The sequence below is a fragment of the Artemia franciscana genome, chromosome 10 (assembly GCF_032884065.1).
Source record: "Artemia franciscana chromosome 10, ASM3288406v1, whole genome shotgun sequence".
Taxonomy (NCBI): domain Eukaryota; kingdom Metazoa; phylum Arthropoda; class Branchiopoda; order Anostraca; family Artemiidae; genus Artemia; species Artemia franciscana.
Window position 1 is genome coordinate 25,964,383 of NC_088872.1, and position 17,314 is coordinate 25,981,696.

The 17,314-nt window shown below is 33.3% G+C and overlaps 2 protein-coding genes across 13 annotated transcripts in view; one reads left to right on the plus strand and one right to left on the minus strand.

Moving 5' to 3' along the window:
* LOC136031983 (transmembrane GTPase Marf-like) overlaps positions 1-17,314 on the plus strand; it is a 503,142-nt gene that overhangs the window by 300,128 nt on the left and 185,700 nt on the right. The window lies entirely within an intron of this gene.
* LOC136031979 (acyl-coenzyme A oxidase 1-like) overlaps positions 1-17,314 on the minus strand; it is a 168,548-nt gene that overhangs the window by 115,462 nt on the left and 35,772 nt on the right. For 3 of the 12 annotated variants that reach the window (XM_065712018.1, XM_065712016.1, XM_065712017.1), the window contains 2 exons: positions 10,153-10,953; positions 573-632 (listed from right to left, as the gene is read on the minus strand). The exons of 3 other annotated variants lie outside the window; for them this stretch is intronic. In XM_065712018.1, the coding sequence (XP_065568090.1) occupies positions 573-632; positions 10,153-10,236 (144 nt within the window). In that variant the 5' untranslated portion in view covers positions 10,237-10,953. Of the gene's footprint in view, positions 1-522; positions 750-10,152; positions 10,954-15,723; positions 15,894-17,314 lie in introns of those variants that run through there. 6 more of the 12 variants (XM_065712014.1, XM_065712015.1, XM_065712021.1 and 3 more) reach the window with 5 other exon arrangements.

Genomic DNA, 17,314 nt, shown 5'->3' on the forward strand with positions numbered 1-17,314 from the left:
TGGAAAAATTGGCTCCAACTTTATCCCCCGCCCTCCCCAAGTATTTTGACAAAATTACAACACGTGATGATTAAGATCTAATGAAAAACCTGGACCTCAGTTATCAGCGTTCTCATAATCAATTATTTTATTCTTCATGTTTTTAGATCTTTTTCTAGAAATAGAAAAACGGGTTATTATATACATTGTCCCGAACTGCTTTATCTTTTGTCTACAAATAAATCGGTTTTAATATTCGGCGGCCAAAGTCTAGCGGCATTGTGCAGTTTTGAAGAGCCTATTTTGCATTGTAATTGCTAGTTTATTAAGGGCGCCATTTTGTCGATATTTTTTCAACCGCTGAAAACAGGTTATAGCTGACCCCATGCCCAATTTTCTATTCCTCTTTGGGTTTATTTCAATTTCTTGTTCCACTGTAAATTAAAAAAATATGAATTAAAAAACAGAAAAAAAGTTTTCACATTAAATGCAATTATAATATTTCGTTATTTTTGCAATTAACGTAAAATTAAACCAAGCTACCTTTAGATACTAGATATTTGGGGGTCATGAGAAACCAGTAAGCTCCATACCTCGAAGTCCATATTCACCAAGTTGATGTTACCATCCTCAACAGGTCTTATAACCCCAGCCTGCAAAAGCATAGCGTAGAAACTAATAATGGGCTGTCGAACTTTCAGTTGAACAAGAGAATGTCTGATAATTTACTTCATCCAATTCACTCAACAGCCAATTGACAAGCATTTGACCTAAAATGATGATTAATATGAAACAAATTTTTAACAGTTTACACATAATGTCAAATAATTACCCTCTCAAAAGAGGGAACGAATTTTTTTCAAGATTTTTTTTTGTTTTGGGAAAAAACTGAATTGCATGATAGAATTTAAACTTGTAAATTTGAACATGCTATGCATAGAGGGGAAAGTCAATAATTTGTAATTTCAGATCCTGATTTGGAGAGCAGCCAACTTCAAATTCCATTTTCCGAGCCCCATTTAATTAGTAATTACATACCACGTAAAATACACACAAAAAAAGTTTACTTGACTAGTAAAACCCCGAGTTATTTTGAGGTTTTCCATAATTTTATAGTGTATCCGAAGAAATAAGCCGTTGGGAGGAGTATTAGAGCAAGAGTTATAACTTATGTAGAATAACACATCTATTATAAATAAGAATAATATATTGAAATCTCATTAGTTGTGGTGAAAAATATTCTAGCAAACATAGTGCATTAAATTTTTTCATAATTGAATTTTACATTTGAATTTTTTCAAATGGGAACATAATGTAATGGTCCCAACAGTGGATGCATCAGCGCCATCTATTTCAAAACATAGTTCAAGGTTTGAAGCATCGAAACACAATATGGTCTCTTTCTTGAAATTGATAGCATTGTGTCCAGTGTTTCCATTCTAGGGATTTCCCCCCTATAATAGGGATTTTCGAGGTCTGTTAAGGGAAGGTTTTCTCATTTAGGGATTTTTGGATTTTAAAATCTCTTGGATTTTTATGGTATTTCTAGGTTTTTCTAAATCTGGTGATTTTTCACGTTATAGCCCATAGATTCATTATTCGATCAAACAAATCACACAGGAAGCTAGCTAATAGAAAAAAAAAACAGAAAATAAGTGGTCCATTACACCTCCAAATATGTGTCAAATTAGTATTTATGCAAATATACCGCCTTCGAAGCTTCCGATTTCGCACTATATAAGATGCCTCAGAGCGTTATCATCAAGATCACAAGCGAACCTAGTTAACTGCAAAATTTCAAATCAGTTCTATATTTCCTATTTCATAAGCTTTTCTCAGGTCAATTTTTTTCTTTATGTTTAAGTTTTTATTCTCAAAAATCTATCACTTCCAAATTAGATTTTTTTTTTTCTCTTAAAACCTTTGAAAGCGGACTGGATATGAATAGACACTCTACATCAGCAAATGGATTAGAAATGGAGTTATTGAAAAAAAGAAAATAGCTACACATTAAATATAATTTTCAGAATGAAAAACAGAAGTTATAAAAAGAAAATTGGATTTGGTACGTTTCATGATAAGATTTGTAATATAACTAGATAGGTTAAATCGATAAAAGATTGATGACTGAAGTCGGTAGAGAGTAAGGGGGTGGGCTACATCCTCTGGGAATTGTTTCATAGTTTTACTTTTTACTTCTAATATCGAACCGATACTCAATTAATTCACCAAATTCTCTTGTTTGCAATTGAAATACCTAATAAGCACGAATCAATTCCTATTCTATAGAGGTTTCAAGCTCTTATCTGCAAAAATGTAAAATTTTTATTTTTTTTACCAGAATAAAGATCACGGATGTGGTTTTTCTCAGGGATGACCGTACCGGACCAATAGTCATAAAACATCAGGAGAGGGCTCACTTGAACGGAAATTAAAGTTTATAGTGTTCATTTTTATGTGACCAAAATAATTGGAGGGCAACCAGCCTCACTCAAACGTCCCTTTTCTTTCAAAACCGTTCAATCAAAATTTTGAGATATCCACTTGTTCAGCATAGCTGAAAGGTTGCACATATAAGCAGTATCACCCTTTACTCTTTTTCTATGGTTTTCAGTTTTAATAAGCAGTACTAGGAGACCAAACTACAGTTTGTGAGAGGAATCTCAGACATAAAATGACATTCAGTGTACCCCTCCGAAAATGTATACCCCAAACACCCTGATACACGGAAGAAAACTTTTGTGTGATTTTTTCAGATTCCCATCTAAAAAATGGAAAAATAACCCTAAAGTACAGTGTAATTACTGGGACACCAGCAAAAATTTTGAAAATGATCTTTTTTAAATTTTCAAGGATAAAATTTGTCCCGCCCTTCACAAATTTTGATAGGCATCAGTCTCATCATTAAAAAAAAGATCTAAAGGATATATTTTTCTCCCCATATATTTCCGTTCATTACTGACAATTTACTAAAAAATGTTTCCACAAAATAAGTTTTTCAAGGAAAAGTAAAGAACTCCATTATACCAAAAATAAGCACAAATAGAATCAAATAATCTACCCAGCGTAAAATCATCACAAATCAGTATCAATAAATAAATGAAACCCAAAACGAACAGAAATTACAATAAATAAACGAGTCAAACTCAAAACAAGCCGAAAATAAAATGATTAAGACGCACAGCCACTACGCCTACTCAAGGCCAGAATATAATTTGCACCTCACTGAAAAAAATCAAATGTTTTTACTTTGATAACTTAAATAAATAGAAAATCATTAAAATTTTAAACAATAAATATGAGCATATGTATATTAAACTGAATATATGATAACACATATTCTTTTGTATTTTTTCATTAGAGTGCAAATTATGTTCTGGCCTTGAGAAGGCATAGGGGTTGTGAGTCCTATCTATGTTAGTTTCTGCTAGTTTTGAGTTCGAATCGGCTATTTATTGTAATTTCTGTTTGTTTTGGTTTTGATTTATTGGCGGTAGTTTTTCTAGTGCGCCTTTTAAGTGACCCAAAAAATTGGAGAGCACCTAGGCCCCCTCCCAAACTATTTTTTTTCCAAAGTCGCCGGATCAAAATTTTGAAATAGCCATTTTGTTCAGCTCTGAGACACGAGGTCCTTCTAAATATCAAATTTCATTAAGATCCAATCAACTATTCGTAAGTTAAAAATGCTGCATTTTTTTCAATTTTTTCTCTCCCACCAAACTCCCAGATGGTCGAATCGGGGAGACGACTGTTATCAAGGCAATTTGTGCAGGTCCCTGACATGCCAACACATTTTCATCGTCCTACCACGTCCAGAAAAACCGAACTCGCCAAAGCACTGGAAATCCCCCCACCCCCCAGCTCCCCCAAAGGGAGAGAATCCGGTCCAGTTATGTCAATCACGTATCTAGAACTTGTCCTTATTATTCCCACCAAGTTTCATCCTGATCTCTCCACTCTGAGCGTTTTCCAATATTACCGGTTTCGAAGATTTCTATTTCCCCCTCCACACCCCTTGTGTCCGCGGATCCAATTCGAATTGAAAATGGAGCATCTGAGACATAAGATCTTTCTATATATCAAGTTCCATTAAGATCCGATCAACCATTCGTAAGATGAAAATACCTCAATTTTCATGTTTTCCAAGAGTCCCGACTCCCCCCAGTATCACTGGATCTGATCGGGATTTAAAATAAGAGCCATGAGTTACAATGTCATTCTAAATATCAAATTTCACTCGTTCCTAGAAATCGAATCATTCGTTCGTAAGTGAAAAATACCTCATTTTTTCTAATTTTCCAAACTTAACCCTCCTTCAAAAGCCCCCCGCCGAAGAAATCGGATCTATTTTGGTTATGTCAATCACGTATCTAGGACTTGGACTAATTTTCCATACCAAGTTTCATCCCAATCTTTCCATTCTCAGGGTATTCCAAGATTTTCGGTTCCCTCCCCCCAACTCCCTCCAATGACAGTGGATCCGGTCGGGATTTAAAATAAGAGACCTCAGTTACGAGGTTCTTCTAAATATCAAATTTCATTAAGATCCGATCACTCCTTCGTAAGTTAAAAATACCTCATTTTTTCTAATTTTTCAGAATTAACCCCCCCCCCCCCCGAAAGAGAGTGGATCCGTTCTGGTTGTGTCAATCGTGTATATAGGACTTGTGATTATTTTTACCACCAAGTTTCAACTGTAGATATAATGGTCATGACTGGTGAAAAATCATATAAAAATTTTCAAGTTTGCCTGAGTATTGTCAAGCTTAAACGTACTGCCCTAAAAACTTCACAACTCTACAATAGCATTTATAACAAGAGAAATACCATTGGAACCCTAATCAATTTTATTAATTTATGAATATCTCTAATTTATTCCAATTTTACAAAAAAGCAGACCCAATTTCAAGAATGTAGTTCAAATTAACATTTACTAGTTATTCCCACAAATATTGATACGCTGATATATTTTATTCTAAAAAAAATAGAACTAAATAAATAAAATAAACTGCCTAAATAGGCAAATAAGTACAATTCGCTAAAGAGATTGTTCCTCTGGTATTTATTTGAGCCTAATTGCCAGGTTGAACCCCACTGATTTTTTGGTTTCAGCCATATATTTCGATGGCTGAATATATATCTAATAATTTGAATCATACTGTTGTTAATCGCCATTACAGAAGTTAAATGCATACTGTGTTATCACGTAGGTAATATTGTAGACCGTAAGATTTTAATTACAACCATAATTAAAATAGCGCTGTTACGTGAGGCTCTTACAGTCAAGAAACACAGACGAATTGGGCTGTACAACCGGAACACGGTTGTACACACCGGAAACGGAACATGCATGCAACATGAACATGGACATTGCCCCAAGATCATACGTCATCGGTTCTCTTTGCATTGATTGGTGCAAATATATAAGAGCTAAGCGGTTTGTGTATATAACGAAATGAACTCGTCAAAACTTTCTAGTTGTGAAACTAACTTATACCAAGCAACAACACAATAGATATTAGCATGGATCCAAGTTTTGAATTAGAAATGCCTTTTGATGATATTGATGCATTTTTAAATGAAATTTCACCTCAAATCAGTGATGAAGCTTCTTCAAAGGACTTCATTGAATTGCAAGTGTTTAATGAATATAGTTACGAGATAGAAGATACGTGCCACAATATTGATGCATTTTTAAATGAAATCTCACCCCAAATCAGCGATGAAGCTTCTTCAAAGGAATTCACTGAATTGCAAGCGTTTAAAGAAAATCCAAGATACAGTTACGAGATACAAGATAGTGGATCAGCAATAGTTGAAAAATATGAAGGAGATGGCAAACGGACAAAACAGGAAAATTTGGCACAGAAGAAGAAAAAGAAAAACAGTCAAATGGACAAAGAAGATACGAAAAAGAAAAACAGTCAAATGGACAAAGACACGAAAAGATTGATTGAAAATCGAAAGGCTGCAAAAAAATTAAGGGACAAAAAAAAATCTGAGAAACTTATTTTGGAGAAGCAAGTTTCAGATCTTTTGCGGGAAAATCAACAGATGGAAGAAACAATTAAAGCTCAATCTCTACAAATTCAACGCCTAAAAAATGAGGTCAGTATACTTAAAGGGACAAGGTAAGTATACTTAAATATTGTTTACAATTCTTTTTAGGCAGAAGAAAGGATCAAAATTATGTGCTCAGCTATGAGAGAACTAGGAAATAAAAGGCTCCAAAATCCTTCTGGGGAGCTCAAAGGTTTTATAAGAATTTTCTAATTTAGATGCTGATATGCTTACAAAAAACAATATTCTTCTCAGCTTCAAAGAAATTTACAGGATTGCAGTTTGGAAAATTCCCATTTTCTGAATATCAAAATTACTTATTCCTTAAGCTAGTTTTAAATTTTTTGTAAGTTAGTTTTTATATTGTGTTTTATTTTTCTTGAAGATGGTCTTTTTGCCTCAAAATGGGATATTTATATATATGTATAGAGAGAGAGAGAAAAAGAACATCTTCCCAGTTCTATTTTGGCATAGAAAAAGGTAATTTTAGCAAAACCAGGCGACATGAGCGAAGATAGCCTCTTCGTGATACCCCTGTTAGCTAAACAGATAATGCTCACTCCAAAAAAGTGAGGGGGGCTTGGGAGCTAGCTAAAACTACTAAAATATGAGGGAGTCTTCCCCTCCTCAACCTTCGGTCTTTATACTAAAATCTTAATGTTCTATAAAACTACCACGGTCCTTGTGTTTGAGCAGTCTCTAATAAAGAATTTACAAAAAGTTAAGCCCCCCTATGCCGAATAATTTCTGCTTGTTTTAAGTTTAAATGTTGGGGATATTTTCTTTCAAACAGTTCGTGGTAACGAACTGAAGTAAGGAGCGTCCCGGCTCAATAGTAACCAAAACTCTAAAAAATAGAATTTTGATACCAATAGTTACATCAAAAGAATCACATTTTAATGCTGATTTTTAATATATAAGTTTCATCAAATTTAGTCTCTGTCATCAAAAGTTACGAGCCTGAGAAAATTTTACTTATTTTGGAAAATAGGGGGAAACACCCCCCATACAATGGCGGGCGGGAGGAGAAGTTGATGGAGGGAGGGGTTACGTGGAAGGATCTTTCCATGGAGGAATTTTTCATGGGGGAAGAGAATTTCAATGAAGACATTCAATTTCAAAGACAGACATGCAAGACATTCTAGCATTATTAAAAAAAAAAACAATGAAAAAATAAACGTGAAAAGTTTTTTCAACTGAAAGTAAGGAGCATCATTAAAACTTGAAACGAACAGAAATTATTACGCATATGAGGGTTTTACTTCTCGTAATACCAAGCTTTTCTTCCTCAACGTCCCGCTCTTTCTGTTAAAGTTTTTTACTGTTTTAAAAAGTAGAGTTAAGAGAAAGAGTCAAACTGTAGCGTAAAGAGCGGGGCGTTGAGGAGGAAAAGCCCTTTCCATATACGGAGTAATTTCTATTCGTTTTAAGTTTTAATGTCGCTCCTTACTTTTAGTTAAAAAACTTTATTTTTCATTTAATATTTAACATAAATCAAAATAAAAACGCCTATTTACTATATTTTTCTACAAACCAATAAGATCAATCGTAAAAAAAAACACTCACAAAAAAAAGTCGTGGCAAGTGTTGCTTTAATAAATTTATATAATACTAAAAGGTTGGCAATGGTCTGATATTTGGCTAGACATTAACCATATCTCCATCGAGAGTGTGGGAGGGACAGGAAAATTGAAAGGGTTTTAGTAAGTATACAGCTAAAAACTATTGATGAGTTATGCACTGCGTTCATATCAGGAGGGGATGGGGCTTTACTGATACGATACTGGCTTTACTGATGACAAAAATAAAAAGATAAACTTTCAGTAAGACAAAAAAGTGCTGATACCTACACAAAATCTATGCCAATCCATCTTTAGGGAAGATTGTAGGCTTAAAGATATTGAAAAAAGGACAATACAAAACTGCCAAATCAGAAAAGCTAAAAATGAAAGCCATGGAGAACAGAACAAACAAACATCGAATCGACCAAAAAGACACATTAATAGTAGTAATGCTCCTTGTTTTGTCAATAATAGAAGTTAAGATTACAAAAAATTATATATTTATGTCGTCAGCCTATTAACTTTTCGTTTGTTAGCACATGCATCTAATTTATTTGAGCCATTTTAGCGATTAGAAAATAAAACACGTTATTCAGTGTTGAAAACTTTAGCGTAAAGATCAAGGTATCAAGGTGGGGGGGCAACCCCTTCATATGTGGAATGATTTCTGTTTTTTTAATGTTGCTCCTTTCTTTAAAGGAGTCTAATATTGTTTATAAAAATTATGAAAAATATAAATATTATCGGAATCAGAAATTATATTAGAATTGAGGTATCGGGTTGAATTGAACCTGCCTTCTCTTGTATTCTAATTTATAATTTTCAATGCAATTAGTTTATACTTGGATTCGTAAAACAGAAAAAAAAATGAATCTACAAGGAAATTAGAAAAGTTAGTAAAAGAACAAAGAGGAGATACACGGTTCATCTCCCCTTAGGTTTTATGCCCTCCCCCCAAAAAAGATATTGTTAATGTAAGAAAATTAAAAGTATAATAAAAAACAAAGAGAGTGGTAAGCCAAAACTGATGGTTTATCCCGCACCCTCTATCAGATGAAGAGGAAAACCATCTCGGCTGCTTCCAGAGAAACGCTATTATGATAAAACAAGGGTATACACAGCGTTCTCTTCAATGAGAATTAAGGCACTGTAAGACTAGAAACAATTAATTAAATTAATTAATTAATTAATTAAAAATAATAACATTAATTAAGAAACAAATCAATTAAAACAAGTCATAACAATAACTAATAATCATTAATTATCACTTTTTTAAACATTAAATCCAGTTATATTCTTGTTGAATTGCGTCAACAATTGCATTACAAAACTACATCCTTGGTTATGATTACTGGATCTCTGATAGATCTCGTTAAAGAATAAAATCTATTTTTTTTACTCATATTGTAAGTTTTTAGCTCCCAACATGCAGGCAGGATTAAATAGGTTAGGACAGGGTATTTTGTAAGACAGTATATTAGGATAGAGTTTCTCTCTCCATTTTACTGCATAGATCCATGAGGAAATTTGCAAGACTCCCTCCCCCCTCTGGTAAGTGAATCTCATAAATATATTTGACTTAAAACTTCAGTGTTGTCTTTGGGAGGAAGGTTCTTAGATTAACCAGATTCAAAGACCAATGAGGGGAGGACAACAAGTCTAGGTATATCCTGATAAAAGCATATGTTAACGTATTACACTTTAACCTAGACAAACCAAATCACTTTGACCTTGTTTGTTTATGAATAGGCCTATAGTTTACTATACTGTATAAGTCTTAAGCAATGATTAAGTAGTGCATACTTACTGCTTTTAATGGAATTAAATAAATAAAATAATATGAATGATGACAAAATAATATAAATAATATTTATAGCATTATATAAATATATATATATATATATATATATATATATATATATATATATATATATATATATATATATATATATATATATATATATATATATATATATATATATATATATATATATATATATATATATATATATATAATATATATATATATATATATATATATATATATATATATATATATATATATATATATATATATATATATATATATATATATATATATATATATATATATATGTTTTAAAACTCGGCAAATGGTCGGTGTTTTTGACCCTCTTTGGCCATTTTTTGATTGGAGGTAATTTATTTATGTTGTATGTCGTTATGCTGCTATGTTATTTATGTTGTTATGTTTTTTGTCTTGTTTTTTTCTTTTTTTGTGTGTTTACTCCACAGTTTAATGTACTTTGTGGGTTATAAATAAATTATTATTATTATTATATATATATATATATATATATATATATATATATATATATATATATATATATATATATATATATATATATATATATATATATATATATATATATATATATATATATATAAATTAATGATATAAATTGACAATATTATAATAAATTAATATAAAATGTTAAATAAAAGAGTGATAAAATAATTCAACATAAATGAACAAAGTCAAAACTACTCATAAAACCAAAAAAAAAATTACCTCAAGCGATGGTTTCCTGAGCTTGATTGTTGTCTTCATAATCCCAATATCCTTAGTCTGTTGGCAGTTAAATCCAATTATCATATTTTTACACTCTTTACACTAGATTTTCCCTTCTCTACAATTTTCACAACTCTATCACCATCAACAACTACTTTGCCAGATTTCTCTAACAGGATTTCTTCAACCAAAATAGAACCACCACTAACACCATCTACATTATTTTCGTGAGGTTTATCCTTTGTCCTTTTGAAGTTTGTTTTTTGGTTCTTATTTTTTGTATTTTTTTTAGGCCCTTTATTAGGTGTTTTTGTGTCATTTAAAATTGGGATTTGCTCACTAGCACTGTACACAACAGTTTTTTGAACTTCTTCAACTTAATTTTCCTTATTCACTTCACGACTCACAGATATTTTAGAACTACATTCAACTGAAGGATGCTAAGGGAGCACCTGTTCAAAAGGAGGCTCATTCACTGTTGTCAAAGTTTACGACTGAGGTAGATGACCATCCATTTTATTGACATTTACGTTCTGACATTTGGCAATTTACATTTTCACATTGTTTTGTACAACTTGCACTGGTGAGCCAACAATACTTGGATCCACAATTGAAAGATATTTTTGTGTGAAATCTGCTCATGTATTTGTGCTGGGAGCGTTGAGTCAGAGATGAATGAATGGCAGTTTGTGACATTGGACTTTTCCGTGAAGTCCCTACACTTAAAGTAACAGAGGCAGGATATAGTGGCGAAGGTCCTGGAGACTGCACTGGGGCATATGAGCTCATTTGCTCCATTATCTAAAAGTTCAAGTTAAATAATTCAAAACAAAATAAAGAAACAAAAAAATAAATAATTAAAAAAATACTAATTAGCTTCATCGGACGTTGCACTTTGATCTAGAATGATCTTCCTGGAGAAGTTATCCCAAAAAGTCTTTCCGTTAGCTCTTTCAAAAGAAGGTTCATTAGTAGACTAAAACCTTGATAAAGGACTAGTGACAAATATCTGACAATACCTTGGACCACAAATATAGGAATGAAAAAAATCATATACTATGCATACTAAAATAAAAAAGGAGATATAAAACACTATTAAAAGAGAAGCTGTGCAAAATATTTTTGCTGATATATCAGCTGGATATGGCGCATTTCAAACAGCCGTGTTTATTCTACAATAAAAACTGAAGTTAAAAGCTTTCAAACAAAAAAAATTCCAAATGCTTATTTTAAACCCGTTTTAAGCCTGACTATTCAAGATTGAGAGTTTGAGTCAATAAAACAGAAACAAGCAATTTATTTGCTCTTAATTATGAAGCCAAAAAGTACAGATATTAAAGCTATTAATGGAAGTATTACAAAATACTTTTGTTGAAAATAGCTGAAAAAGCATAAAACTTTTTAAGTAAAAATCAGCCGTGTTTATTTAAAAATCGAAAAAAAACTTTCAATTCAATATTCTTTCGAGCCATTTTGAACAAAAAGTAGTAACTAATTGCCACGGCAAGTTTCAGATTAGTTTCTTAAAACGAACAGAAATTACTCTGTATATGAAAAGGGCTTTTCCTCCTCAACGCCCCGCTATTTACGCTAAAGTTTCTTACTGTTTTAAAAATAGAGTTAAGAGAAAGAGTCAAACTTTGGCGTAAAGAGGCCAAATTAATGCTTGCGTCAGAGCTCAAATTCCCCTAAGCTAAAGTACGTTTCCTGTGCACAACGTGAGTTCTCTAAAAGCAAAAGCATAAAAAATTATGGAGTAGGGGAGGCAAAAGTGTTTACTTCATGAAAATTTTTTGTTTTAGGAAAATTTTCACCAAAAATTTTCGGAACATTCAGGTCCGAGTAAGATTAGTGTCCCGTACAACTCATACCCTTTAATTCCTTCGAAAGTGTTTTTTAACTAAAAATATAAAAGAGTTCATAATTTCGTGAGCAGTGAATAAAATAAAGAACTAAAACCTCAACAGCCTTAAATGGTGGAATGGGAAAAGTCCATCAGTTGGTACCCCATTTCCTTTTTTTTTTAATTATATATTCACAAATGGTATTTTTAACACTTTTGACCTGGCCTAGGGTGCCAAAACACTTCAGTTGCTCCAATGCCGGGTCAAAACCATGTTTTTACTGAAATATTGGTACTTAAAAAAAAGTTAGATATATACTGAGCTGCCAGAAATAGACATTGAAACGACAGTAAAGATGTTGAGTAACAATTGTATATTTGTTTGGTACAATTAAAAATTAATTATCTCGATAGAATTAAAAATTACAATATTGAGGAACAAATTTGTTTGGAAAGAAATAGAATAAATTGTTTATAAAATTGTTTGGGAGAAATTCAGTAAACTTTGTTTTTTAAGAGACTGTAAAAGTACTGCAGGCATGTAATATGGCACCTAGAGGGATAAGTACGCACTTTTGAGATATGAGTGGTTAACGGTAATAGAGTATATTGAACTTCGTTTCTATTGGGAACAGTTGTTAACTCGCAAAGAAACACTACACGTCACCTGAAATAAAATGATTTCCGTGAGGGAGATGACAAGGAAATGAATAAGTAGAACTTTTTAATTTTTTACAAACGTTTTTTAGTAAAAAATATACGTAACTTACGAATTAAATTACGTAACGAACTACTATATTCTTATATTTTATTACGTATATGATGGGGCTTGGCCCCTTGTTAATACCTCGCTGTTTATACTAAAGCTTAAATTTTGACCCAATTCTTTAAGAATGACCCCTGAATCATAAAGGCCGTAGAATAAATAGTTGAAATTACTAAAAATGCTCTAGGGTAAAAAGCGAGGTATTTAGGAGGAGACGAACCCCTTATATGCGTAATAATTTCTGTTCATTTTAAGCTTTAATGCTGCTCTTTACTTTCAGTTTAAAAAACTTTTTCGTCTGTATTTTTTCATTGTTTTATGGCACTTGGTATTAGCCAAGTGACATATAGCAATCGCAAATTCTGTCGGTCTGTCTGTCGGTCCCGGTTTTGCTACTTTAGGGCACTTCCAGGTAAGCTAGGACGATGAAATTTGGCAGGCGTATTAGGGACCGGACCAGATTAAATTAGATAGTTATTTTCTCGATTTGACCATCTGGAGGGGAGTGGAAGGTCGGTTAATTCGGAAAAAATAGAAAAATGAAGTATTTTTAACTTACGAACGGTTGATCGGATATTAATGAAATTTGATGTTTGGAAGGATATCGTGTCTCAGAGCTCTTATTTTAAATCCTGACCGGATATGGTGACACTGGTGGGGGGGGGGGTTAGTTGGGAGGGGAAAACCTAAAATCTTTGAAAACACTCAAAGTGGAGGGATCAGGATGAAACTTAGTAGGAAAAATAAGCACAAGTCCTAGATACATGATTGACATAACCGGAACGGATCCGCTCTCTTCGGGGCAGTTGGGGGGGGATAATTCTGAAAAATTAAAAAATGAGGTATTTTTAACTTACGAACGGGTGATCGGATCTCAATGAAATTCGATATTTAGAAGGATATCGTGTCTCAAAGATCTTATTTTAAACCCCGACCAGATCTAATGACTTGGGGGGAATTTGGGGGGGCCTAAAATCCTGGAAAACGCTTAGAGTGGAGGGATCGGGATGAAACTTGGAGGGAAAAATAAGCAGAAGTCTTAGATACGTGATTGAGATAATTGGAACGGATCAGATCTATTGGGGGGAGGGGAGGGTTAATTCTGAAAAATTAGAAAAAATGACGTATTTTTAACTTACGAAGGAGTGATCAGATCTTCATGAAACTTACTATTTAGAAGGACCTCGTAACTCAGATCTTTTGTTTTAAATCTCAACCGGATCCAGTGTTGTTTGGAGGGGGGGACCGGAAATCTTAAAAAATACTTGAAGCGGAGAGATCAGGATGAAACTGGATGGGAAGAATAAAAACGAGTCTAAGATACGTGACTGACATAACCGGACCGGATTCGCTCTCTTTGGTGGACTTGGGGGGGTTATTCGAAAAATGAGGAATTTGTAGCTTACGAACGGTGACCAGATCTTAACCAAATTTGACATTTAGAAGGATCTTGTGCTTTCAAGCTCTTATTTTAAATTCCGACCAGATCCTGTGACATTGGGGGGAGTTGGAGGGGGAAACCGGAATTCTTAGACAACGTGAAAATTGGGGTATTTTTATCTTACAAATAGGTGATCAGATCTTAACGAAATTTGATATATAGAAGGATCTTATGTCTCAGATGTTCCATTTTCGGCTCGAATTGGATCCGGGGACAAATGGGGTTGGAGGAGGGAAACAGAAATCTTGGTAAATGCTTATAGTGGAGAGATCGGGATGAAACTTGATGGGAAGAATAAGCACAAATTCTAGATACGTTGACATAATTGGAACGGATCCGTTCTCTTTGGAGTAGCTGGAGGGTGCTAATTTGGAAGAATTAGAAAAATTGAGGTATTTTTAACTTAAGAACAGGTGGCCGGATCTTAATGAAATTTGATATTTAGAAGGAATTCATGTCTCAGAGCTCTAATTTCAAATCCCTACCAGATCTGTTGTCATTGGGGGGAGCTGGAGGGAGAAATCGGAAATCTTGGAAAACGCTTAGAGTGGAGGAATCGGGATGAAGCTGGGTGGATAGAATAAGCCAATGTCGTAGAAACGTGATTGCCGTAATCATACTGGATTCACTCTCTTTGGGGGAGTTGGGGGGAGGGGTTCAGTGCTTTGGCGAGTTTCGTGCTTCTGGAAGTGCTAAGACGATGAAAATTGGTAGGCGTGTCAGGGAGCTGCACAAATTGACTTTATAAAGTCGTTTCCCCAGATTCGAACATCTGGGCGGCTAATGGGAGAGGAGAAATTAGAAAAAATGAGGTATTTATAACTTACGAGTGGGTGATCGGATCTTAATGAATTTTGATATTTAGAAGGACATCGTGACTCAGAGCTCTTATTTTAAATCCCGACCGGCATTAAGCCTCTGATTTTCCTTTTAAATCAATCAATTGGTTCTTAGAATTTTGTTAGCTCTCATACCATATGAGCTCTTGGCTCTTAGCTCTTCTTGCCTCGTTACAAGTGCCATATGAGCCTTTAGCTCTTGTATTTTTTTTTTTTAATAATGCTAGAAAACCCTGCACCCCCTTCATGGATTTCTCTCCCCCAATGAAAATCCTCTCACGTAGCCAATTGTCCTCAACCCCCAAAACTAAAATAATGCCCCTGAAAACGTCTGTGCACTTCCCAATTACCATTACTGTATTTAAACACTGGTCAAAGTTTTTAATTTTCTGCCCCTCCCCCGGGGACTATGGGGGAGTAAGTCATCCCCAAAAACATAGTTATCATATTTTTCGACTATTTTGAACAAAATGGATAACTATAAATTTTAATCTGTTGACTTTGGGAAAAATGAAGGTGGGCGGGGGCCTAGGTGCCCACAAATTCTTCGGTCAATTAAAAAGGGCACTAGAACTTTTAATTTTCGTTATAATGAAACCTCTCACGACATGCTAGGACCACTGGGTCGATAGAACACCCCTGAGAAAAAGCAAAAAGAAAGAACAAACAAATAAACACGCACCCGTGATAGATCTTCTGGCAAAAAATACGAAGTTCCACATTTTTGTAGATATGAGCTTGAAACTTCTACGGTAGGGTTCTCTGATACGCTGAATGCGATGGTGTGGCATTCTATGGCTTTTAGGGAGTGTTTCCCCCTTATTTCCTTTTTTTATTGTTTTTTACTGAGAACTGAAAATTAGAAACAAATAATTAATAAAAAAAAATACAACGATTCATACAAAGAAACGCTATTCGCATCGATTCATAAAATAATATATCTATTCAAAATCAATAGTTGTGGTGAAAAATAAATTTGTTTCATTTAGTTTCTATTTTAAAGCCAACATGTTACATGTTTCCCTTTTAAGACAAGTTAGACCATGGCGAATATAAGAGCGCCATTTATTTTAAAACAAAGATAATTTTTTTCAAGATTTGAAGCATAGAATAACAATGCGGTGTCTTTCTTGCCATTGATAGCATTTTGCATTCCGCTTGCAATAGAATTTACTTGTAGTGTTCCGTTTTGGACATTTTGCTAGACAGCTTAAATCTTTTGTACAAAATATCCTCTTCAATGGGGGCTGTTTTGCCTTCTAAGTAAAATGCTATTAAAAATTACACCCATATTCCTTTTCAGTTTTGTCTGACATCTGCAATTTTTTTTATAAATAAATAAGAGAAAAATAAGAGAATACATGTTTTTGTTTCGTGAGCATACGATCTGAATATCAAACAACTTAAGAATAAAAAAAAAAAAAAAATATAGCTAACCTATGAAATTTAAAGTAGTTCATGCTTTCTTTATATTTACAGCATCATGTTTTGTCCTTTCAGTTTTGTCTGAGATCTGCAATTTTTTTATAAATAAATAAGAGAAAAATAAGAGAATGCATGTTTTTGTTTCGTGAGCATACGATCTGAATATCAAACAACTTAAGAATAAAAAAAAAAATATATCTAATCTATGAAATTTAAAGTAGTTCATGCTTTCTTTATACTTACAGCATCATGTTTTATACCCATTTCCAGATGCCTAAAATTTTAACTCAATCCCCATTAGTGTTTTAACATATTATCCCTCCTCTTACAGAGGAATATAATAGGCAAGTCCGGGTGTAATGTGGTACGTCAGACTATCTTTTAGCAATTGCTACTTAGTAAACACATTTTTTTATGCTTAGGTTTAAATCTTCTTATTCCACAAAAGAGAGCAAATAATTTATGATTTAAATATGTCAGACTGAACGTCAGACCGTTGACCTATCCTATCCTTTTTTTTAAATCCAGGTTCCAATCTTTAAGTTTGGAAATTTTCATCCGAAGGTCCACTTTGCACTTATTCAAAAATTGATTGTTAAAATCTTTAGCAGAATGAGATAATTAGTCTGAATCTTAGCTAACTATGTCATTTTAAGCTAAATCTCAAGCCTTAACTTGCAACATTTCTTTGAACTAAAATAAGACATATTTCACAAAAAACCTAAAAAGTGTTTTCCAAATAGGAGAGACTTTAGCATTCTGGGTTTCTAAGGAAGTTACTTTTGATAACAACCAGAGCTGGGATAGTTCCATAATGCTGGATAATCATCAATAAAGCGCTGTATATA